Genomic DNA, 25,005 nt, shown 5'->3' with positions numbered 1-25,005 from the left:
TGAGGTTGAATGAGGAAAGTGAGGATTTCTCTCTTCCATCTGTGCTTAGGCTTCCACCCCAAGTTTTAGGACACTATGATGATTACAGTAATGGAAATGGTACTGGGGCCGCGTGCAGTGGCTCATGCCTATAATCCTAGCACTTTGGGAGGCCGAGGCGGGTAGATCACCTGAGGCCAGGAGTTCAAGACCAACCTGGCCAACATGGCAAACCCCGTCTCTACTTAAAAATACAAAAATTCACTGGGCATGGTAGTGCACGCCTGTAGTCCCAGCTACTCGGGAGGCTGAAGCAGGAAAATCGTTTGAACCCGGGAGGCAGAGGTTGCAGTGAGTTGAGATTGCGCCACTGCACTCCAGCCTGAGTGACAGAGCAAGACTCCATCTCAAAAAAAAAAAAAAAAAAAAAGATACTGTGGGCAAGTTTGGCAACTTCATTTTCTCAGTGGCATCCCTGAGAGGCGAGGGGCTTGCCTCGCTCCCCCAGCTGAGAACCAGTGGAGCAAAATCCTACCCTCGTTCTGCCACGGCCCCAGTCCCTCCCGGGGGCCACTCTGCCCATCTCCTCATCACTTGCTATTGGCCACCTGGGAATGCCTCCAGCAGGCCTGAGTTTCAGTCTTCACTGCAGAGACTCCTGCAGCAGACATCAAGGGCTGCCCAGCCTTCAGAAACTCTCTCCTTCCCGGAAAGAAGTTCCTGACATCTCGCCTTGTTCACAAGCCAAAGGCTATGAAAGCACAGGTGCTTTCTCAAGCTTGACCTGAATTCGACAACCATGGGGTGACGCAGGCTGGGGAGCAAAAACAGGGACATCCCCCATACCCAGGGCTTTTCTTTTTAATGAAGCCTGACATTCTATTCTGGGAGTCATGCTCATTTGTGTGAGGGGAAGGTTGTCCTGGGAAGCCGGGGAAGGCTGGTATGAATAAATCATAAAACACTTTACAAATCAGCATTGGCTCTGAAGATGAGGGCCCGAAAAGATGCTGGGGCCCAGTTCTCGCCGCCCCTGAGAATTAATTTATTTGCAGTCAAGGCTGTCTTAGAAGCTCTGTAAAGGGGAGTCCACACGCATGACTGTGGGGAAAAGGCATAGATTATCTACCCTGGATCGAATTGGGTCAGCACAGATGTGTACATGAGTTAGGGCTGGGGCCATTTATTTACTAATTCTCAATATTGCCCAGGAAGAGGAAGTGAAAGCTCTTGAATTTAGAGCCTAAGTACCAGTCCCCGATGGGTACAATTTGGATTGTATTCCACCTGCTATTCCAGGGTGGGCAGCTCCTTCATTTCACTTCGTGCCGTGGATTCTGTTCTTCGGACCTAGAAGGCTGCTCCCAGCAAACTCCCACCAAGCAGGGAGCTGCAAGGAGAAGTAGGCCCGTGTGGTGTAGTGATCACGGATCTTCCAACAACAGCCTGCATTCGACTGCCACCTCCTCCACTTACTAGCTCCTGAGTGCAGCAAGTGACTTAACCTCAGTTTTCTCATCTGTAAAATGAGCGTAACAGTTTTCCCTCTGCAGAATTGCAGTGTAGGTTAAACAAGACGATTCAGACAAGCCGCCTGGAACTCAGGGAGAGTGCTACATGGAGGGATGTAGGAGGAGGGACAGGCATCACAGCTTGTCACCTTGCATCCTCGTCACAGTATAATTTCCTGGTGTCCCACACTGGGTTCTGTAAATCTTAAAGGACAGGGGACAAGGTAGACCATGAGGCCCGGTTCAGACATGGTGCAGCCGAAGTCACAGTTCTGTCTGCTCTGTTGCCATATACATGCTGCTTTTTTCTCCCTTTTAGATTTCAATGTAGCAGCCTAACACAGTGAGAAACCATGAACACCACCTCAGGCAGAAACCTATCACAGTCACAAGATTAGGCCTCTCTAGGGGCTACACCTCTGCTCAGACAAGGGTGGGTGCGTGTGTGAGTGAGTGCACACACACTCTCACACACACACACACACACACACACACACAGTGCTACTGCTAGGGACGCAGTTTCTCTTAGTTCCCATCCCCCACTCCCTCTGACCCTTTCCAGAATCTTCCCAGCCTGTCACTGCTGGTTTCTGCAAGTCTTGAGAGCAGCTCCAGCGATACCCCGTGCTGTCTCCCTGGACACTGTGTGGGTAGTGGAGTCACCATAGCAACGTGGCCCCTGTGGACATGGAGCTGTCTGCAAGGACAGTGCTGGGTGTGGGCCAGGGCCCCAGTGCTGGGGAGAAGGGATGGACCCCCGCAGCTGAACTGACCTGGCTCTGGGATCCCAGCCCCTGTCCGCCCAGACAAGGAGCCCAGCAGGTGGGGAAGAGAAAAAGCACTTGCCTTCCTTGTGGATCTGAGGCAGAAAGCCCAGCTCGAGCGTGGGAGGAGTAAGAAGGGACTTCGCAGACAGGATGAGGAGGCTCCAGGTGGACCTTAGATCCCAGCGTGGGCCTCACACAGCTTCCTGGGCTCTCAGAAGCATTCCTGGGCGTGGGTTAGTCAATAGCTTCCTGTTAACTCCCCGAGTCTGTGTCCTCAGCCCCTGTGATTCACCAAGGCCAGTTTTCAGCCGGGGACAGCCTTTCCTTCACGACCATCTGACAAGGCCAAGTTCACTGTCCGCACCTGACGGAACAGAAGACTGAAGCCCTGTCACACACTGCGAGGCAGCAGGGAAGAAGTTTAAAACGAGCTCTGTTGGACCACAAAGATGACTGAGATGTTTCATTAGAAAACAATAATATTCAGATTTTTTATTAGCAGGCTTATACCAGGAAAAAAAAAAAAAAGTTAACTAAGTTATTAGGGATGTGGTAACCACTTATCCCAGCCAATATGACCAAAATTTTTGTCTCAGATTCTTTTAAATTGAGATATAATCCACATACCATAAGTTTTGCCCTTTTAATGTGTACAATTCAGTGGTTTGAGTCTGTTATTTCATTTTCGATGGCTCTGCAGAGTATATTGGAGGAGCACCAAAGAGAGAGGTTCTGCTGTGGGACTGACTGTATTCAAATCCCAGCGGCACTACCTCCTAATGTGTGACTTTGTTTACCTTATTTAACATCTCTGAACCTCAGTTTCCTCTTCTGTAAAATGGGGATGATAGTAATAGGGTTGTGAGGATCAAATGAGATTATGTATGTAAAGCACCTAGTGTCTGCCACACAGTAAGACTTCATACATCTGAGCCATTATCATCATGTATGAACAAGTGATGGGACTGTCTGGATAATTGTGTTCACCTCTGGATACCATTAAGACAGACACTGATAAAGCAAAGCAAACGTGGGATGAAGAGGCTGGGAGGCCAGGCGCGGTGGCTCATACCTGTAATCCCAGCACTTTGGGAGACTGAGGTGGGTAGATCACCAGGTCAGGAGTTCAAGGCCAGCCTGGCCAACATAGTAAAATCCCATCTCTGCTAAAAATACAAAGATTAGCCGGGCATGGTGGCAGGTGCCTATAGTCCCAGCTACTCGGGAGGCTGAGGCAGAATGAAATAAAAGCAGCTGAGGCAGAACCCAGGAAGCAGAGGTTGCAGTGAGCCAAATTGCACCACTGTACTCTAGCCTGGGCGACAGGGGGAGACCCTGTCTAAAAAGAAAAAAGAAGAGGCTGGGAAAACCAGTTGATGCTGGCCGGTTTGGTGTGGGTACCCGTGGCAACCTCTGGCTTTCTGTGGCCTTGCTCTACCAAAACTGGGGCAGGAACAGACTTGGGTCCTGCCTAAGTCAAAGCCAAGCTGGTGGCTGCCTCTGCCACCTTGAGTGCCGAAAGGGGCTTTGGGGAGGGCAGCAAGGGAGGTAAGAATGACACAGACGGGACCTCTGAGGACGCTGCAGCCATGTAGTGGTTGGAATCTGACCTAAGAAGCCAGTTCGGCCCAGGGCTGCCCTGAGGGACGCTCAGAAGAGCGTGGCTCAGCTTTAGCTCCTCCCAGCTGCCTCTACTTGCTGACCACCCCAACTCTTTCATCTATTTTTCCACTAAAAAAAATATGTATATTATAAGCGTGGCACTCGGTGAATTTTCACAAACTGAACTCAACGGTGAATCCAGGATCCATATCAAGGAGCAGGGCCTTACCAGCATCCCAGAGGTCCTCCCTGTCTCCTTCCAGTTCCTATCTATCCCAACCCTCTTCCCCCTGCCAAGGGTGGCCCCCATCCCAGCTCCTGCTTGCACAGACAGTGCTACTCAGTGTGCCCTGAGCCACCTGGGGGTCCGGATGGAATGCAGCAGGTCTAGAAGGGGGCCTGTGCGTTCCTGACACACTCTCAGGGGATGCTGATGCCACATCCCCAGACCACACTTGGAAGAGCAGAGATAAGATTAGTATCTGATGCTTTATTTTTGTGTTGTCTCTTGGAGACTGGTCGTGTAAGATAAATGGAAGCACCAGAAGCCTGGTCTCCTGGGACCCAGCTATGGGAGGGAAGGAGCTCCCGGGGTAGAAGACACCGAGTGTGGCCCCCACCCTCGAACCTTGGGAAGCAGGGCGGTTCTGTCACAGCTGGCAGGGTGGGGTTTGAGTCCTGAAGCACCCCTTCGGCCCCTTCACCCTGCTCAGATGAGTGGCAGCTGGGCAGGGATGGGGCAGGGGAGGCCTAGACACTGGACTGGGGAATGTGATGTCCTCTTCCTGCCCTCGTAGGGGTACTGGAATTTTCTAACTCTAACTAGAAAGGTAAAGGCTGCCTAGCAACACCACTTGGCCTCCCAGTAAATTCAAGTCTGGTAGGAATTAATGAAACATTTTTAGTGAAAAGGTCATAAATCTGTGGGGGTTTTTTTTTGTTGTTGTTGCGTGGGGATTTCTTTTTGAGGCAGTTGAGAAGTAAAGCAATGTAATAACGTGGGTTTGGGGCTGTTTCTGCAGGTGGGCTCTCCTGGCTGGCCATGGTAATGTGCTTTGTGATTTCAGAAGGCAGCAGGAAGGCTGGGCCAGGAGACACCCACAGGGTTTGGTGGTGGCCTTGCCTGGTAGGTCCAGACCAGCTCGGGGAGAGGGCCCAGGGACTGGCTGTCACAGGGCCTGATTGGGCCAGCTGGAGTCCTGGATGGGGTGCAGATGCCCGCTTGATGACAGTGGCCTCCCCACCCCCAACTGCCTTCCAGTGGAGGGGGCTGAGTGGGGAACCAGGGACTCCCCGGACTCCTGAGTCAATACGTAGATGATGGTCTCCCTTCCAGACAGCCCACATGTGGGCCACTCCAACCTTTGGCTCTGCTCAGCACTCTTGCTCCCACAATTCATTCATTCATATGATAACATTCCCAGGCACCTACTAGACACAGATAATGTCCCTGGGGAGCTGGCAGTGTAGATTGAAAACCTAAGTAAACAAACAGTTCCCATTTACTATGTTGTGTACACTGACAGAGACAGGCCTAGGGGAGTGGGTAAGGCCCAGAAGCAAGGGACAAATCAGGGAAGACTTAAAATAAGGGACCCCTCTGAGTGAGCTCCAGTTATTTCTGGAAGTCCTAAACGATACACCATACTTGCCCACAGAATTCTCAGCAGCTGCAATCACACGGTGTAGCCTCTCAGACCTTCCTCTCTGACCCTGATGCCCACTCGTCCATGTCTTCTGTCCACAGAGCTGCATGAAGGCACATAGCAGCCCCCTCCCCACCACGCCCCACCCCCGCCTGCCACCACCCATCTGAGAATGCTGCTCTTCCAAAACCTCCCCAACCTCCAGTCCTGAGGCTCCTTGTGGGGTTGTGGGGGAACAGGAAGAAAGGCCTCTTCCTCATTCTGCACTGTTCTGTGGCCCGAGCCAAGGCTGCTAAGGGCAGTTGTGCACTTTCTGCACTACACAAGGGTGTTGGCATCAGGGGCAGGAGCTGAATCTTGGCCTGTGATCGGCTCTTTGAGCCAAGTTCTTGGAGTCTGTTGGCTTCGAGGGCCTTGAGGAGTGGAGTCGTTCAGAAAGGGCCCAGAGGGGATGCCTTTCAGAAATTTCTCCTCCCAGAGGGGGAACCTCTGTCTGATTTGCCCCAAGGCTCCTAAGATGCCCCCTAGGCCCTGACTTGGGTTCCAAAGTGCTCCTGCAGGTCCTGAGTCACCTTTGCCCCCTGCGCCATTTCCCCAGAAAGGCTCTGCTATACTCTAAACTCCAGAGAAGATTTTCTGTACAGGTCTTACCCAAAACACCCTGAGCAAGATGGGGTTTTTGGGAGCTGTTTCTAGAGGCTGCTCTTCAAAGTCTTATAACTTCAGGATTTATCTGTTGCCCCTGCCCCAGAAGACAAGACGGGCCCTGGAGACCTCAGGCCTCTCACCTCTCCCATCTCATACCTCACAGTGGTCTGGGTCTTGCTTTGGGGCACTCTGGGAGTTTCTTCCCTCCTTCTCACTATTGATCACCTGGAATGAGCAGTCAGAATGAAATAAAAGGCCCTTGAAGAAACTTCTGGACAGCAGGAGAGTGACTTGCCCCTGTGTTCAGTCAGCCACCAGAGCTTGCTCCTCCCTCTGACTTGTTGGCCTGAAGCCCACATGAATCTGTGGCAACAAGGAGACCCGGAGCACAGCAGTCCCGTCCTCCCGTCCATCATCTGTCAGAACAGGCCTGCCAGCAGAGGTTGTGTGTCCATTTTCATGCTGATCCCCAGAAGGGCATTGAAAGCCCTTCACCCGGCCAGGCATGCTTCATGAAATCAATGGAGCAAGCGGCTGGGCAGAATTGTTCTGGGCATAGATGCTTCCTTCCATCTGGAGATTTGCTCTTATTTCTTTTTCCTTTTTCATAGCTGAGACTGAGATGGGTGCTGCCTGCCTAAAGTTTGTCTTCCCCCATGGATGTATTATGTTCAAGGCAGTTTGCAGAGGGGGCTGAGTATTTGATGGCTAAGGGGGGAAAAAGAAAGATGTTAAATCAGAAAAATAAACACATGTAAGACTTTAGGAGAAAAAGTGAAGTAGCTGGTTGGTGTTGATGAATCAGTAGAGACTTGCATTGGTGGTAACATATTGAAAAACAGAATCATTAGAACCCTTCAGATGAAACCTTCTAGTTTATTCGGCATCATAGAGCCACATAGAAGGGAGGCACCTGGGATGTCATTAAATGAAACCTCCCTCAGTGCAGGAAATGCCCCTGCAGCATTCTGATGGAGGGGGAGAAGCCGGGGCGGGGGGGTCTTCCAAGCTTTGCTTGAATATGTGGAGTGATGGGGAGCTCACTACCTGTCAGACAGCATGTAGAAGGAACAGCTGAGGCCATGAACTCAGCCTCTTTTGCTATCAAATGCTCCAGTTCTCTCTGTGGTCTTCCTTTATTTTGCTTGCTTGGGCTCAACTTGCACATCTGTGGTGACAAAGAGTTTACAACCTCCTAAACTGGCGCATCCAGCCTGATTGTCTCCTCTTGGCTCCAGAGATTTAAAGGTGGGCACAGCAGGCCCTGCCTCCCAGTAGCTTCATCTAGTGGGAGAGGTAATCAGATAGATGTCATCTCTGTGTGACCAGCAGAGCAGAAACATGCTTGAAGGCAGAAGTCATGAGGAAGAAGTGGTCAGGACCTCCCTGCAAGGTCTCAGTAGGCTTCTCAGAGGAAGTGGCTCACAAGTTTGGATTTCAGAGGATGCACGAGAAGTTGTGAAGAACACTGAACAAGGAATGGCATTTTGGGTGGAGGAAACAGCACGTGTCAGACCTGGCAGCATGAGCCAGTGTGATGTGAGGGGAAAGACTGAGCAGTGCAGGATGGCTTGAGGAGTATCAGAAGAGGTAGGGTGGAGGGGGCTGCACCCTTCTTGCTAAGAATTTGGAGTTTAACCTGAGGGCTCTGTGGGGCAGCAATGGGTTTAAATCCCAGAAGCTTAAGCTGGACTAACACTTAATACGGGAACTGACTGTGGAGCCCTGGCAGTAGGTGTCTGGTGATTGTAGGCAGGAACGCTCCCAAAGACAAGGTGGTTAGTCAGTTCTCTACACCAGACAGCAATGGGATGCAGCATTGAGAGTCTCTAAGACAACCCCCAAGTTCAGTGATTCACTAGGACTCTCAGGGCTCAGCGTGCAGTCATACTCGCAGCTATGACTTATTACACTGAAAGAATACACAGCAGCATCAGCAAAGGAAAAGGCACATGGGGAGGCGAAGTCCAGGGGAAACCAGGTGCCAGCTTCTGATAGCCCTATCACAGCAGAGGTGCACAGGACACGCTTAATTCCCCCAGCAATGAGTAGCGACCACATATGTGCAATGCTGCCCAGGGAAGCACATTAGAGATGCCATGCCCAGGGAGTTTAGTTGGGGGATGGCTATGTCGACACCGTCTGCCTGCTACATAACAAAATTCCAGACTCCCGGAAGGAAGGCACTGTTCAGCATAAACCATGTTTGCACAACCCGTTTAGGCACAGTGAGCTGCTCTTATCATTGAGGAGATGGTGGGAACCATCCAGAATCCAGGCTCTCAGATACCAGCCAAGGACCAACCTTCAAATCAGACCTTCCTAAAGACAACAGTCTCAGGCCTGCTACGTTAACTCTTTTCTGCCCAGGCATCCTCAGCTATTCTTTGCTTTTAGTTTATGGCAACATATTGCAACTTCCAGATGCCAGGTTAAATTTATATTATTGAGTTTTAACTAACGACTAATTAGATGGTTGAGTCTTAATGAATTTAGCCCTCACAAAATAGACAAGTGGCCTGGAAATGATTGTTTCAAAGAAAACATAAGTTAAAGCAAATATTAAGAATGCTTAGCACACTAAGGCCAGATGCAATGGCTCTTGCCTATACTCCCAACACTTTGGGAGGCTGAGGCAGGAAGATCACTTGAGTTCATGAGTTCAAGGCCAGCCTGGGCAATATAGCAAGATTTTATCTGTACTAAAAATCAAAAGTTAGCCGGGCATGGTGGTGCATGCCTGCAGTCCCAGCTACTCAGGAGACTGAGGTAGGAGGATTATTTGAGCTCCGGAGATGGAGGCTGCAGTGAGCTGTGATTGTACCACTGCACTCCAGCCTGAGTGACAGAGCGAGATCTCATCTCAAAAAAAAAAAAAAAAAAAAAAGTGCTTAGCACACTGGAGTGACACATCTCCTCAAAACAGATCTTTGTCAGCCACAGGATGAGGTAAAAATGATGGTATTACTTCATCTTTGTCCTTTTCAAAATGCCCATGGTCTGTATATGGTAATTTGTAAAATTAAACATGTTCAAGAGAACGTTATCAAAAATGCTGTAGACCATTGGTCTGAACAGTCGTGTCAATAAATTAGCTTTACAAGTGTGTTGAGGTCCCCGGAGGGTGTTACAGGTTGGTCAGCTACCCCCTCTGGGTGTGTCCTGGTCCTTTGACATCTGGCTCCTAGGTGTAGATGAACCTGATTTGGGTTGAGGAGACTCCATCTGAGGAGGAGGCAGCAGCAGCATGTCGGGGAGAGAGGCCTGGACCAGGACGAAGCATCAAGTTCCAGGCTCAGCTCTGGAGCTGTGTGGCGTGATTAAGGGAAATATCTTAAATGCGCTGGGCCTCAGTTTCTTCACCTGTTAAGGGATTTCCTCGCTTAACTGATACCTCCAAAAAATCACCTTGGTTTTTGTTGTTGTTTGTTATTATTATATACTTTGCCTCTGACCTAATAATACTTGTTGAAGATGAACAAATGAACAAACTAATGAATGAGTGACCCAGCAAACTAATGAATGAGTGAATGAATGAATGAATAAGATGAACTGTCAAGTCCCATGCATCTCTGACAGATGACAAACGTATTTTCTGGTTATTGAATATGCTCAGGTCTAAATTCTCTATCTTTGGCTCTTTCCCCCTCCCTGTTTTGTATACTTTTCTCGTATCCTTTTATGATCATCTGGGTAATAATGTGGCCATTCTACATTGTTTCTAAAGCACTGTGGTTCATTTTTACCCATCTGATTTCTCCTTGTTTGTGAAATTTTAAAAAAAAAGAAAAAGAAAATAGAAGGCTCAGTGCCCACCTGTACCCTCGCAGCATTCATGCTTCACAGGCCTGTGTTTCCGAACAAGTGCTGTGATACTGTTGTCCTTCCCTTGATTTAGTGGGTCGGCCTTGCAGTCTAAAAATAGTTCCTATTTTTACAAATAAAATGGAAATGCAAAATGTTCTGTCTCTGAAAACCCGGAGAGTCAAGTTGCCGGAAAGGCAGGAGCAGAATGAATCCGTCAGGGGAATGGGCTGGGAACATTTCTTGGAAACTTCCTGCTTGTGCTGGTGGCAGCCAGCCCTGAACTAGAAGGGGCCTGGGGAAGCCAAGCAAAGCTGCTGTGCTCAGCTCCTCTGGATGCAGAGGGCCTCAGCTGTCTGCTGCAGCCTGGCTGCCTCTCTTTTTCCCCTACCACATCTACTTTTCTGCCTTGTGTTCAGCCAAGGCAGGTTGGAGCCTTTCAAAGGAAACTAAGCTCAACAGAGCTGAGGGAAAGCAAAGACCCAAGCTCAGAGCTGCAGCTCATGGGGCACGTGGCTTTTCCGTCCCAGTGAGTGGGAGGCCCCAGAACTCAGTGGTGCACAGCCCAGGGCTGGACCATGATGTGGGGCCCCCACCTGGAGATGTGCAAGTCTCCTGGGTATTAGAGGGTGTCCAGTCTAAATGGTGAGGGTCGGGGGTTCTGGGAGTGATGCAGTACAGGTGAAAGTGGGCGTCCTGGAGGCCCCTAAAACCTAACAGGTGGTGGCCAGCCTGTTCCAGCCTTAAGGGATCCAAGTTGTAGGCTCATGTCAGGGCTGGCTGTTCCCATTAGCCACCAACCCAGGGCTAGGGGTCAGGGCACACCTTGGTCCTGAGGAATAGGTGAGAGCCAGACAGGGCCTCAGTCCTGAGCAGGGACCAAGGTCTAAATGTGAGCTCAGTAGCCAGGCTGGCCTGTGCTGACTAACTGGCCTTCTGAGGTCACACTGGACAATAGTAGCCACATGGCCTGACCATGTGGGGAGAGGGCTGGGCAACAGGAAGAAGGAAGGGAGGAGGGGAAGTGAAGGCCAGAGGGCTGGACCATCACCTTTTGGTGGTACCTCAGCAGTCTGTGGCTCTCTCTCTGCCTGGCTCTCTCTGGGCTCATCTAAGGGAGGATTTGAATCTTGCACTCCTGTGTGCCCAGTGCCCTGGGTCTGGTAAGTGACTGATAGAACTAAATGCCTATTGAATGGAAATTTGATTGAAAGATGCCAGTGAAACTCAATGATATGTAGAGGGGAGTATTTTTCCCCGTCGTGAAAAGTCCCCCTGCAGGGTGGTCTCATACCTGATGAAGTCCGTCTGCCTAAGGAAGGTCAATGCCTCTGTTTTCTCATGGCCTCTAGGTCAGGACCTGGATTCTCACCGTGGGCTACACAACCGCTTTTGGGGCCATGTTTGCAAAGACCTGGAGAGTCCACGCCATCTTCAAAAATGTGAAAATGAAGAAGAAGGTAATCACTCTCCTTCTGTTTCAGGGTAGTAACAGTGTTCACTCAGCATTTATCTAGCAAGTATATACTATATTCCAGGCACTGAGCTATTTGCTGGGGATCCAAGCTAAACACAGTCCCTACCTCCTGCTACCTTCAGCCTACTGGGGAAATCGGACAGTTAACAAAGCATTTATAACACACGGTTATCAGGGCTGGCTGGGGACATGTGGGGAGTGCTGGGGTACCAAACACTCACGGGAGGCTTCATGGAGGAAGTGCCACCTATGCTGGGGCCTGGAGGGTGAGTAGGAGTTAGCCAAGCAAAGGGCATAGAGATGATGGGGACCTTGTCAAAGGAACCATCCAGGGCAGCCTGGGGATAGGAGGAGGGTGGTCAGGAGCTGAGAGAGGCTTGATGTGGCTGGGGCATAGGACTCGTGGGGACAGGGGACAGGGAGAGGCTGGAAGGGAAGGCTAGAGCCACATTAAGGAATCTGCACTTTAACTTATGGGCAATAGGGAGCTCTTAAAAGAGAGGAGTGAAACAGGGCTGGTACTGGATTTAATGATTCCATTTTCAAAGAGGCTCTTGTAGGACAGGAGCTCGCCTTCACACTGTGGACTGCATTCGCCACCCGTGAGGTTTGGTATAGCCATGATGTTGCCGACCTTGACTCTTAGTCATAGAGAAACTTTGTCCACCACTGTCCTTTTTAACTCTTGCAGTGGCACTGGATCTCCCCTTTCTTCTGGATAAAATTTGTGGCAAGTCATGATTTTGAAGGTCCTCTGGTCAGTAACTATTATAATATGTAGAGTCTATCATTATATTCAAAACTTCAAACAGTATTCATTGGCACAACTTCTCCCTCTCCCAGCTCAGGCCTGCAGTAGGCCGGCCACCTGCCTTGGGAAAAGGGATATAGGCTGGCTGCTTCTCTCTTTGGCCAGCCTGCATTCTTTCCCCATCATCCCATCCACCCAGGTGTCCAACCCCTCTGGAGTTGGAATTCGGAGTGGTGGAAGGGGCAGGAAATACTTTACTTGCTTGGAGCTGGCATTGGGCTTACTGGGCCTGGCGAGGATTGCAGCAGGCCCTTTACACTCCTGGGGTGCTTTTCTGGGTCCCTCATTACTGGGACTTTCTCTCCTGCCGTACTCTTGATGCAGATGAAATGCTCCCCCAATTGGCTATTTGTGGTTTCTTCCCCTGCTCCTGAGCATCCTTCAGTTCTCCACCCTGGGGTCACCTTACCCCTCCAGCTAGTCCTGGACAGGGCCACACAAACTCTTCCTCACCCACGGCCCACATCTGGGGCGCAGAAAGCACTCCTGCACCCTTTGCACCTACAAACCTAAGGACTGAAGGCTGATGTCACTGTAGCAGCTGCCTCTCTTTTGTTCCATCCTCAGAGCAGCTGGCCAGTCCATCATCCCTCATTAGATTTCTCAAGCAGGAGTCAGACACTAGTCCACAGGGTCCCCCAGGCTGCAGAGACTCCTATCAAACCACCCAGTGATCTCCTTTTCACTGGAAACCAAGGCCTTTTTCTTGATTTGAGGTCATGGAGGAAGCGTTCCCTCCCAGTCCACCCATTTCTGTCACCAGGGGAGGGGTCTCATAGTACCGTGATACCTCTTACCAAAAAGCCTCTTCTCAATGTAGTCCCCCACCCATCACACCCTAGCCCCCTGCACACACTCTTCAAATCCTGATGTGGGCATCACCTGTTTACTGACACCTCCTCTGCAGATCCTCACTGTGGGCCCATCCCAGTGGAACATGGAGCCTGTTGTTCTGGTTTTTCATCCGAGCCTGCATTTTGCTCCCTGGTTACCTGGCGCCAGTGGCAGACAGCAACCCAGCCCGAGCAGTGGGGCCAACAGGCAAAACAGAAGCCTGGAGTTCTAGTCTCTGCTCCACTGCTGATCTGCCGTGTTCCTTCAACAAAGCTCTTAATCTTTCAGGACCTCTGTGTCCTCATCTGTAGAATGGGGATACATTGATATAGTATTGTCCCCTTAGCTGTGATTCTGTGGGCTCCTGCCTGGTGTCCTGGTGATACCTCTCCCTCCTCAGGCCCCCCACCCACCTCTTCACTGCCAAGGTCCTTCTTCAGGACTGCAGCCCCCTGTCCTCTCCAGATGAGGTGGAGGTATATTCTGTTCTCTGCCCCCTGCTCCACACCCGAACCACCTTAGGAAATCCACAGGCTGCATTTAGAGTGGGGAAAGAGCCCTGCTCTGACGCCCTGTCCCTGTGCTCGCCTGGAGAGGCCCTGCGTCTCTGGGCCCCAGCAGCATTTATGACAACTCTCCATGAGAGGAGAGGCCTGGCCACCCCAGTGTTTCTCAGCTCTGGCTGCACACTGCAGTCCCTCAGGACCTTTTGAAAACTACAAGAAGTCACCCAGCCCAGGCCAGTTGAAATGAGGGCTCTGGGGCCGGAGCTGAGCATCAGTAGTGTTTCAGCTTTCCCTGCTGATGTTAATAGACTGCCGAAGTTGGGGACCTGTGGTCTCGGTCAGGGCTTCTGAGTGTGGCTGGCCTGCAAGCTGTTAGAAGTGCAAATTCCTGGGCCCCGCCCTGACCCTAATGAACCGGAATATTTGGGAGGAGCCCAGGAGCCTGTGCTTTCCCCATCCCCGGCCAAAGCAAGTCAAGGCTGGAGAGCCACTGGCCTAGGTGACTTCTGGCGCCCCTCCTGCTCTGTGGCTCTGGTTTAAGAGCTGCTCTGCCATTGATAACTCCATCCTGGTTTGGAAGAAGCACAGTGTTGGTTCCTTTGTGCTAATATGTGATTCATCCCTATGGTCATCTGTGATAAGGAACCTGCCTTTATGCTCTCTAACGTGACTGCCAAGCAACAACACGCCACTGTCTGGCAACAATCGACAAAACATATCAGGGAAAATGGCAGGAGTTCAGTTGTCTGGAAGCTCCCTGTGGGGCAGTGATGTGGTGTCATCACCAGAGGCCACCGGCTTTGCTCACTTCCTCCTGCACTGCCTGAGCCAGGGCAAACTTGATCCCCCATGAGGGTCTGGGCCAACTCTGAGAGCTTGGGCTTGCAGTGGGTCCAGGCATCCAGGGAGGGGGCTTATCTGAGAGACAAGCCCCACACACACACTTTTTTAACTTTTTAAACTTTCTTTACTTTTTTTTTTTAACTTTTTAAAACTTTTTTTCTACTTTTGTTTTTAAGGGTAATGATGTCAGAGACAGTGGGGTTTAAAACAGTCCCTTAAAGGGTATGAGGTTAGAGGACTAGAAGGTGACAGAGGTTGGACATCAAAGGATGGTAATTGTATCACCAGGCATCTAGAGGAAGATGATTGTGATGGTGAGAAGGGCCTCAGGACCAGCGGGGGAAATGACATCAAGGGTGGTGAGGGTGACATCAGGAACAGAAAGGGAAATGAGAGCAATAAGGTTCATGCACAGAGGGGATCAGGACCACCTCTATTGGGTTAATGACACTGAACTCTCCACTTAAAAATGGTTAGTTAGGGGCAACCCGCTTGGGTCCCCTTCCACATTGTGGAAACTTTGTTCTTTCGCTCTTTGCAATAAATCTTGCTGCTGCTCCAAAAAAAAAAAAAAAAAAAAAAAGTTAGTTAAAATGGTAAAGTTTATGTGCATTTTACCAAAAACAAAACTATAACAATAAAAGCCAACTTGGTTATGTAAAAAACTGACACTGTGAAGAAGAGCCCAATTTTGAACTACACCTGTCACAACCCTTTCAAAACAATCTGGTTCCCTGATTGAGTTTGTGGTTTGGGTAAGATATAAATATCTCTTCTCTACCCTACCCTCCTGTAATTTGGTTGGTAAATAATACTTAACCACAGCACCACAAACCGGCTCCTGGAATAACTAAAAAGCCCAGAGTGACCCCAAAGAGTTTCTCACACTGGAATAATGTACTTACCTAGCCTTCATCATTTTCATAGCAAAATTAGTACCAAATCTTGTACTGAAAGCTTTTGGCAGTTCATATTGTTCATTTGTATTGTGCAATCATCGTCACCATCCATCTCCAAACCTTTTCATCTTCCCAAACTGAAACTCCATACTCATTCAACACTAACTCCCTCTTCTCCTCACAGCCACGGCCACCACAATTCTTTCTACAAATTTGACTCCTCTAGGAACCTCATATAAGTTAAATCATACAATATTTGTCCTTTGGTGACTTATTTTGTTTCTTTTAAAGAAGTTTGGACTTTTTTTAGTGGTCCCCTTAATTTTTTTTTAACTGACATATATACTAGATTTGTATCAATTTGCAAATGCAATCATATGCTTTTTTCAATGCAGTTTTTTTATCCTTTTCTTCTTTGCATAGCTCCCACCCCTCCTCCCTCCATCCATGATGGCTTGCCCTCCCCAAACATACATATACAAACTTCATCCCATATGCCCCATATGTCCACAGTTTTGAAAGCATTAAAGGAAAAGAAGCCTATGAAAGGCTATTAAACACGTGGTGACTTATGCTTCCAAATTTCATATTTTTACAGCATGTTACTTTTTTTCTAAAGACCGATTGTGAAATCTTTTTAAATTGAGAAGGTTTATTACAGTCTTTATTTTGCCTCATATTAGGACCAAATGGAAGCATTGAGACAAGAGTAGAAATTTAGAGATGACACCTTCTATTCTGGGGGAAGATGTTTCGCTTCTCGGCCTTTTGGCTAAGATCAAGTGTGAGGACAATGGAAGTTTACTACAGATATGACTGGATTCTGTTGCAGACAATAACATGAGTGGGAAAAGCATCTGAGGATAAACCCTCAGACTTTCATCTGGACTCAACTTAAGGAAAATGCTGAGGGCTTTTAGTAGCTATCCTGAAGCATCCGCCATCTAAAGATGACTGGAGAGCTCAGCCCCAGGGGCACCATCCATGCTGTATTCCCCCTGAATGGTGTTCCCTGAAGAAATGAGTTGGCCCCAGTGGAAGGCCAGTCTGAATAGGTCAGAAAATCTTAAGTTTTTTGAAAAAATAAAGAAATGCCCTTTTCTCTTAACCAAGCATCAGCCAAGTTTTTCTGCAAAGAACCAAAATAGTCAATAGGTAAGAATTTGCAGGCTCTTCTGTCACGGTTGCAGCTACTCAACTTTGCTTTTATAGAATGAAAGCAACCATAGACAAATACGCAAATGACATTCATTTAAATGAGTATGGTAAAGGTGTAAATTTGTCTTCTCTACCTTACCCTCCTTGTAATTGAGGGTACGTTCATTTAAATGAGCATGGCTATGTTCCCATAAAACTTTATTTACAAAAACAGATGGTGGGCCAAATCAATAGTTTGCTAATCCCTGCTCTAAACAACTCAGAAGTCACATTTAGTAAAAATCGCTGGATCTGTTGAACAGTTATTGTAAGCCAGGCTCTCGTAATCTAGTGTGGCGTGTGCAAATATTATCCCCATGTTCTAGATGAGGAAACTGGTTCAGAGTGGGAAGGGAATTACCCAAGATCACACAACTAGTTAGTTCATTTCCAACTTAGATCTGATTCCAGAACCAGGTGCTTAATCATTACTGGGTGCTCATCTGCCTTTGCTGCCATCTGCCACTAAGTACCTCCTACCCCCAGAGAGAGGACTGCATGTGATAGCATCAGTGAGCACTGACATAACGCAGAGAGAAGTTCAGGCAGCACTTAAGGAAAGAAGTCAAAGAATCTAAGAATAGAGAGATGGCTTTGCCTAATGCAAGGGGTCTCTGGTGCTCTCTGGTGCTCAGATCAGTGTTTTTTTTCTTTCCTTCCCTCTCTTTTCATTATTTAAGATTATTTTAAATCACCTCTACTTGACATTGTATTTTGTATTCCCATGGGTGTACTTGTGTAATTTTCACTACTAGTCTTCCCCACAAACATGCATGCTTCATAGGGAAGAATGTTTATGTTGTCCACTGTTGCATCCTCAGTGCCTAGAACAGAACCTGACTCAGGGTAGGCACTCAATAAATATTTCTACAATTAATAAATAAAAAACGATTCATAACTACTTAGCCTAAACTCATTCAGTCACAAACACTGGTTACATGCCAGGTTTTGTGAATGGTGCCAAAAGGAAAATAACCATTTCCTCTCCTCTGATTCTCAGCATCTTCCCACCATGCACCCATCCACACATGATGATTAGTCCCATGTCTAGTAGAGCTTAGGTGCAATATCACATTTTGCCCCTAGATGTCACTATGTCTTACACATAAACACAGAATCACTAATTGTCAAAACCCAAGTAATGGTAGCCAGCTACCATTTGTTGATCATCTTCTCTGTGCCAGACACTAAATGCTTTCTGGACCTCATCTCATTTTATTCTTATACTAACTGTACAATTTAGGGATCACTGACCGTACTTTAAAAAAACGGAAACTGAGTCCTAGCAAAGTTAAGCAACTTGCTCAAGGTCATGCTTGACAAGAATTGGGATTAGAACGAGGTCTTCTACTTGCAAAACCTGTGTTCTTTCTTTTATACCATACTTGGAGAATAACACAGAAAGTCTCCTCTCTCCCTCCCCCTACCCCTGCCCATTTTACAAATGAGAAATACAGAATGAGAGCGAGGAAGTGATTGGCTCATGGTCACACAGGTAGCAAGGAACAAAGCCAGAATTCTAACTCACGTCCACTTAATTTTAAATCCTTTAGAATTCCACTGCCCCAGCAGGGTGCCATGGCTCACACCTGTAACCACAGCACTTTGGGAGGCTGAGGCAGGTGGATCACTTGAGGTCAGGAGTTCAAGACCAGCCTGGTCAACATGGTGAAACCCTGTCACTCCTAAAAATACAAAAATTAGCTGGGCGTAGTGGCACATGCCTATAATCCCAGCTACTCAAGAGGCTGAGGCAGGAGAAGTGCTTGAACTTGGGAAGCAAGCAGAGGCTGCAGTAAGCCTAAATTGCACCATTGCACTCCAGTCTAAGTGACAAAGCAAGATTCCATCTAAAAAAAGAAAAAAAATACACTTCCTCAGACTTCATACTTGAGCCATTAAATTGGAAGGATTTACTTTATGACGTTTACAAGAGGAAAATTCTGGTGCCCAGCTTTTGAAGCCATCTCTGCCCCTTGCAGGGTATGCCTAGATTCATGGAGGAAGAGAAGCTGCTTGGACTCAACCTTGAAATCAGGGTAGGAGTATGCCAGCAGAAAGGTGCAGGTCAGGCCTTCCAGGGGTCAGGAATAGCTGGGCAAATGCCTGGGGGCTCAAACAGCCCCGTGTTCAGCATCACGTAGATATGAGGCTCCTTCCAGCCCGTCCCCTAACTGCTAAGCTCCTTAGGCATTTTGTCCCAGTTTCTCAAGACTGGCAGGTAGTTGCCTAGTTCCCCAGAGGGTGAGAGTTAAGCTGGGTTTCTGCAAAGCACCAGCAGTTCACCATATCCTTGAAAATCTCAGAGCGGGCTTTGCTGGTGCCCTGCCCCCAGGTAAAGCGGTTTTGCTGGATTTGATCTCCTTGGCAGTCACTGAGCCAACACTTTCCTCGTGTTCTTTTTACATTCGGTAACATAAAGGCCCCTCGGGTTTTTATTTCTCCTTTAAAAATGGCTTTAATCGTTAAAAACCAAACCTGGTGATATTTCTTAAGCTTCTGCCTGAATTTTGTTTGTTTTTCCATGAGTCTTTCCCAGAACTACTTCATCACATTAGCTTTTCTGGAGAGTGAGGGGATATATAAACATGAAGTGAATGAAATACAGGTCAGCTTTGGCACCGAAAATATTTATCCCCCGGCTGATCCCTATCAAACAGACGTAAAGTGGGCTAGGAGTCTCACAGAGTAATAAAAATATCCCAGGCTGCAAAGAGGAATGGGAGTTATATTTCTTCTTTTTATATTCTTTCATGTCGATTCAATTCATCAGACTTTTAAGTAGCTACTGCATGCCAGGCCCTGTTAGGTGCTGAGGAAACACAAATAAAATGGGCTTTCTTTCTGTCTAGGGCTCCCCAGTTTACTGAGGAGGGAAGACGTGTATACAACTTAATATAGCTTCTGATTGGAGCTGTAAATGTTTGAGGATGTGAATTCTGGAGAAAACAGAGCTCGGTCCAAATCCAGGCTTTATTGCTTATGAAGTTTATTACATTGAGCAAGTTACTTAGCCCCCTCTAAGCCTCAGTTTGCTCGTCCATAAAATAAGAATAATAACAATATTTGACTTTCTATGAGACACTGCCTCTGAGACCATCAACCTAGAGGCAGGCACAGAGTAAGTGTTCATTAAATGTTAGCTATTCTTCTCATTGTTGTTACTACTGTGGTTCCTCCTGATAATGAAGTATGTGAACAAAGTGCTGTGGAGTAATTAGTTGTGCTGCAGGAGTTAGAGAGGGCTTCCTGGAGGAGGTGACAATTGATCGAGGTGTTTAAGGATTATTAGAAGTTTGCCAAATAGAAAGAATAGGGTGTTCCAGACAAAAGAACTAGCACCTACAAAGACCTGGAGGGTGAAAATCACAGCTCGACCAGGGACTAGGAGTGGCCAAACTTCAACAAAATACACGTGTGTTTGGGGAATGGTAAGGTCAAGCTTGTGAAAGGCCTTGAATGTCACGCAGAGGAGCTTGGCTGGATTTATCCTGTGGGTGATGGGGAATCGCAGGAGACTCTCCAGCTGGGGGGTTCATGATGCAGGTTCCTCCCCTGACCTGGGCCCCTAGTTGCTGCGTGGGAAGCTATCTCTCACATCGGCTCCCCTCCGCTCCTTCCCGCTCTGTAGATCATCAAGGACCAGAAACTGCTTGTGATTGTGGGCGGCATGCTGCTGATTGACCTGTGTATCCTGATCTGCTGGCAGGCCGTGGACCCCCTGCGGAGGACAGTGGAGAAGTACAGCATGGAGGTAAGCCCTCCACGCCGGCAGGAGCAAAGCCTGCAGATGCAGCCCCTGGCACGTGAGGACAGTGAGGCTGCCCAGCACCCAGACTGCCCAGTACCCCGCTGGGAACACTTCATCAGTTCCATTTCCTTCCATTTGAGACATGTTATTCCAGGGAGGCCAAATATAAGGTGTTGTGAAAGAAGTCGATTTTACTATTAATACACGCAGAATGAAGGGGAAATATTGGGCTTTTTAAAAGCGTATATTCTCATACATTGTAGAAGCCTTCATTTATAAGATCCGTCACTTCAGAAATGGCATTGCATATTTATCCCAATTTTAAAGTAAGTCTCCTAAAAAGTGCTGCTAGGGAGTAAACATGCTGAAAGCTCCTTCTAGGTACGATGTTATTTTCAAAGTGATGAGCAATATATTTCTTTTCACACATTTGATATCAGATATTTGTTGTTAAAATAAAGAACCTCACATAAAAGTACTGTTAAATATACTTTTTAGATGTCTTGCAGTCAGCCTTGCCCTGAACCCGCGCTGGTCTTTCTAGGATTCTCCAGATTAGGGAAGTTTGAGTCCCTTTGGAGGTTGTAGTTTTGTTGACTTTCATTCAAAATAGTTAGACTGTCTTTGCGGGGGACAGCTGAGCTGCAGTGGGGTGTGCTATTTGGTAGGATTTCTGTACAGTGTAGCAAATTCTACTGAGAAAAAGAATCTGTTTCTCTCACTGCTTTATTAGAGAAATCTTTTTGTGGAATTTAGTGTGAATTCTTAAACTAAACCAGAAATGGTCATTCTATGCATTGGGGGCAGAACCTTTTATCCTGCTAGACAAGAAGGTTTTATAGAAAATAAGATGCCCAGCCTCATTTATCTCGAGACAGGGTTTACTCAGCTCGGTAAGAAGTTATGCATTCAGAGCAGCAGGAGAGAATGCCATTTATGAAACAGGTTGAGAAATATGTCCCTCCACCTGACCACCTTCCACATATTCCTGAGAGGAAGCGGGACTCCAGACAGACACAACCAGAACTAGCAAGGAGGACGGACCCAACACTGGCTGTGCCCATGGGCCAAGGGGGCAGGAACTGAGTCCACTCGAGCAGACAGGCTACTTTTGGACGGGGAGACATCTGGTCACCATTCATCCTGCAAGTTGGGCAACAGAACAGCTGAGTGGGTCCCACTTCATCTCAAGAGAATTCCCCAGCCACCACCAGAATTTAGAAATCTGGACAGGATGTCAAACCAGGAAGAGCTATCATTGGCTACCTGGGCCCCTGAGCCAGGGAGAGCCTGTGGCGGTGACAATAACAAGCAATGATGATCATAAGAGCGATGATGATGATGACAGCTGGCATCATGTGTTAACTCATTTAATCCTCACGGCAATTCTAGGAAGTAGATGCTGTCCTTCGTCATTTTACTGATGACAAAACAGAAACCCAGAGAGGCTGTATAACTTACCCAAGGTCACCCAGCAGGTTAGTGACAGTAGCACTAACTACCCTCTCACCCAGTACCTAACCTTGCCTTTCAACACCTGGGCAGCTCTTAGCGGTTTTGCAGGCTTTCTTAAACCTTTGTTCATTGGCCACAGATCTGGGAAGTGAGTAGGGCAGGGATGTTCTCCCCTTCTACAAATGAGGAGAAAAAAGTAGAATAATGGGCAGACCGAGGGCCCAGGAGAGATCAAGGAATAAGAGCAGGGTGAGTCAGGCAGAGTTTGTGGAAGGCCTGGAGCTTGGCCAGGTGGACAGAACGAGACACAATGGCTCAGTGTGGAGCCCAACAGTGGGCTGGGGAGGCTGAATGGCTGCCGCCTCTATTCTAGATGAAGGTGGGAACTGAGTATTCACTGGGGTTTCCCAAGGTGCCAGGTGTGTTAGGGAGACACTGACAGTGCCAGAGTCAGTGGACTGTGGAAATGGGGATGCCTGTCCTACTGGACCGTTTAGACAAGGTAAACCTGTGCAGTCCGATGTGTCTAGCTGATAGTTCGCTATTATGGCTCTTACCTGCCTTCCTTCTATTCTGTAATAAGCACTGCGGCTATCAATGGCTCTGTGCATAGAACCCTAGCACATTCCAGACTTTCCAAGGCTATGATTCTCAAACTGAGGAGTCCCAGGGTGCTGCAGAAGTGCCTTTCTGTGTAGATAAGGAAACTGAACCTCGAAAGGTGCTATCCAGGGCCTAGGGCCACCCAGATTGTCCAAGGCAAGGCCCAGATAGGCTGTTCCTGTGTCTCCCTCCGGGGTGTGCTGAGATTTCTCTCAGAACCTTTCCTGGTGGGTGCCTACTTTTCTTCTTTTATTTTAGGGTTGGCCTGTCCCTCTGTTGCTATGGTAACAGAACCCTTTGATCTATCCACCCACAGCCCTGTTTATTGTCGTTTTTCTGCCAAACAGCACCGAGCTGTTGGTTTCTCTCAGACCCTCCTCTGTCAGACACAACAGGGTAGTTGAACAACATGCCCAGGGGCTGAGGTATCCTAAAGTCTCCTTCAAGGGGCTGTTTTGTCCAGGACCTCCAAACAGAAAGCCTAGGCTTGGGGGAGAGGTGATGAAAGACCTTTGTGACCCATCCCTCCCTCCCCCTTACCTACTTCAGACACCCTTGTGTGCTCTGGACTCGGAGCACCTGAGGATTCCAGGCGTGGGCCTTGCCATATGGTATACGTCCTAGCCTTTGTTCATGCTGTGTCCCCTTCCAGAATCTTCTCTGCCAAGTAGATGACTTCAGCTTCAGCACCAGTGTTACCTCCTATGGAGAGGTGTCCCTGTGTTCACTGGCTCCGCTGGAGTCGAGAACCTGCTCTGCCTCACTTCCTCCCCCAGCATCCCAAACATTCCCCGGTCAGGACTCCCAGCAAGTCAGAAGTCTCTGCTGAGCTTCTCCAGGACAGGGCCACGGCTCAGCCAGCCCCCACACAGCCCACCCAGCACCCCATGGCCGGCATCTTCCATGGGAAGACACAGGTAGCCATGGCAGCCACAGCCTCATGGCAGCCTGCAGGCGAGTAGGGGAGCAGACTAAACCTGCAGACAAGTAACCCTATCACTTCAGATCGCTGTCAACTGTGAAAGCAGTGAGAGGGAAATAAACAGAACCCAGGGCTTGAGAATAACAGGAAGGACCCATGGAAGTGATTCATCCTGGGAGACTGTACTCACAGGTCCTTGGAGTAAAAGTCCCCTGGAGGCCTACTGGCGGCAACCCGGCCCCCCACCCTTATTCATTTCTGATATTGATTGATTAATATTGATTGATTGATTGATTTTATTTTTATTTGGAGACAGAGTCTCACTCTGTTACCCAGGCTGGAGTGCAGTGGCATGAACTTGGCTCACTGCAACCTCCATCTCCTGGGTTCAAGTGATTCTCATGCCTCAGCCTCCTAAGCAGCTGGGACTACAGGCGTGCACCACCACACCTGACTAAATTTTGTATTTTTAGTAGAGACGGGCTTTCACCATGTTGTCCAGGTTGGTCTCAAACTCCTGGCCTCAAGTGATCCACCCACCTCGGCCTCCCGAAGTGCTGGGATTACAGGTGTGAACCACCATGCCCGGCCATTTCTATGTCATAAGTATTTCTGTAGCACTTGTCATGTGCCAGGTACTGTTCCAAATGCTTTACAAATATGAACTCATTTAATTTAATCTTTATTATAACCCTGTGAGGTAGGAGATATTTTTGCCCCCATTTTATAGATAAGGAAACTGAGACACAGAGACCTTCAGTGACTGGCCTAGGTCACACAGCCAGTGAGTGGCGGAGCCTGGATTCCACCCCAGGTGGTCTACTTTCAACTGTGTTGCCATCCAACTCCACATATGGGTGGAAAGGGTCCCTGAGGTGGGGGACAGAGGTCCTGACTTCTGGTTTCACTGCCTCTTTCTTCTTTCAGGGGCTGCACGCAGCCTCTCTCAGAGCAGGCTAACTGTGTGACTGTGGTCCTGGAGCCTGACTCCATGACGCCCCTGCCACTGCCAAGCCTCCGGCTGTGGCTCAGCACCCTACAGCCTCCTCATGCCCCAAACTGATTCCAGCCTCACTCTCACCTTTTCCACCAGCTATCCATCTGGCCCCCATGCTGAACTCCAGAGATACAGGAGTAAATGAGATGTGGCCCTTCCTTCAAGGACCCCTTGGAGCAGTTAGGGAGACAGACAAGCCAGTGGCTAATTTGCAGCACCCATGGTACAGGATGCTGTGGAGCCCGAGGAGGGATGACCTTCTGGCCTCATAGGGTCAAAGAAGGCTTTTCAGCTGAAAGCCAGGGAGGCCTGAGCAGGTGTAGGAACTGGGAGGGACTCTCAGGCAGAGGCCACTGCATTTGGAGAGCAGGCAATGTGTCCACTGAACCGAGTGCTAAGAGGACACAGGCAGGGAACACAACACACAGTGCTACTCTGGTGTACATTGGCACAACCACTTGGAAAACTATTTAACATGAATCGTGTCAAAGATGCACATGTCCCACCGCCCAGCCATTCCACTAGGACACATCCCTATGGAAAGTCTCACACATATGCCCAAGGAGACCCAAGCCTGGGTGTTCACAGCAGCACTGTTCGTAACAGCCAAAAACTGGGAGCATCCTAAATGGCCCGCAGGAACAGAATGGATATGTGCATTATGGCATTTTCAAAGAAAGGAAGACTGTACGGCTGTGGGAATGAATGAGCCACAGCCACACATATCACTTTGGAGGCATCTCAACAACACAG

At 48.6% G+C, this 25,005-nt stretch overlaps 1 protein-coding gene across 1 annotated transcript in view; it reads left to right on the top strand.

The window, feature by feature from the left end:
* Positions 1-25,005, top strand: part of GABBR2 (gamma-aminobutyric acid (GABA) B receptor, 2) — a 432,864-nt gene that overhangs the window by 336,123 nt on the left and 71,736 nt on the right. Inside the window, exons 12-13 of the mRNA XM_011993760.1 lie at positions 11,310-11,417; positions 20,156-20,278. Of these exons, the coding sequence (XP_011849150.1) occupies positions 11,310-11,417; positions 20,156-20,278 (231 nt within the window). The remainder of the gene's footprint in view (positions 1-11,309; positions 11,418-20,155; positions 20,279-25,005) is intronic.

The sequence above is a fragment of the Mandrillus leucophaeus genome, unplaced genomic scaffold (assembly GCF_000951045.1).
Source record: "Mandrillus leucophaeus isolate KB7577 unplaced genomic scaffold, Mleu.le_1.0 Scaffold433, whole genome shotgun sequence".
Lineage (NCBI taxonomy): Eukaryota > Metazoa > Chordata > Mammalia > Primates > Cercopithecidae > Mandrillus > Mandrillus leucophaeus.
The sequence above is the reverse complement of the archived record's forward strand: the minus strand, read 5'-3'. Positions and strand labels throughout refer to the sequence as shown.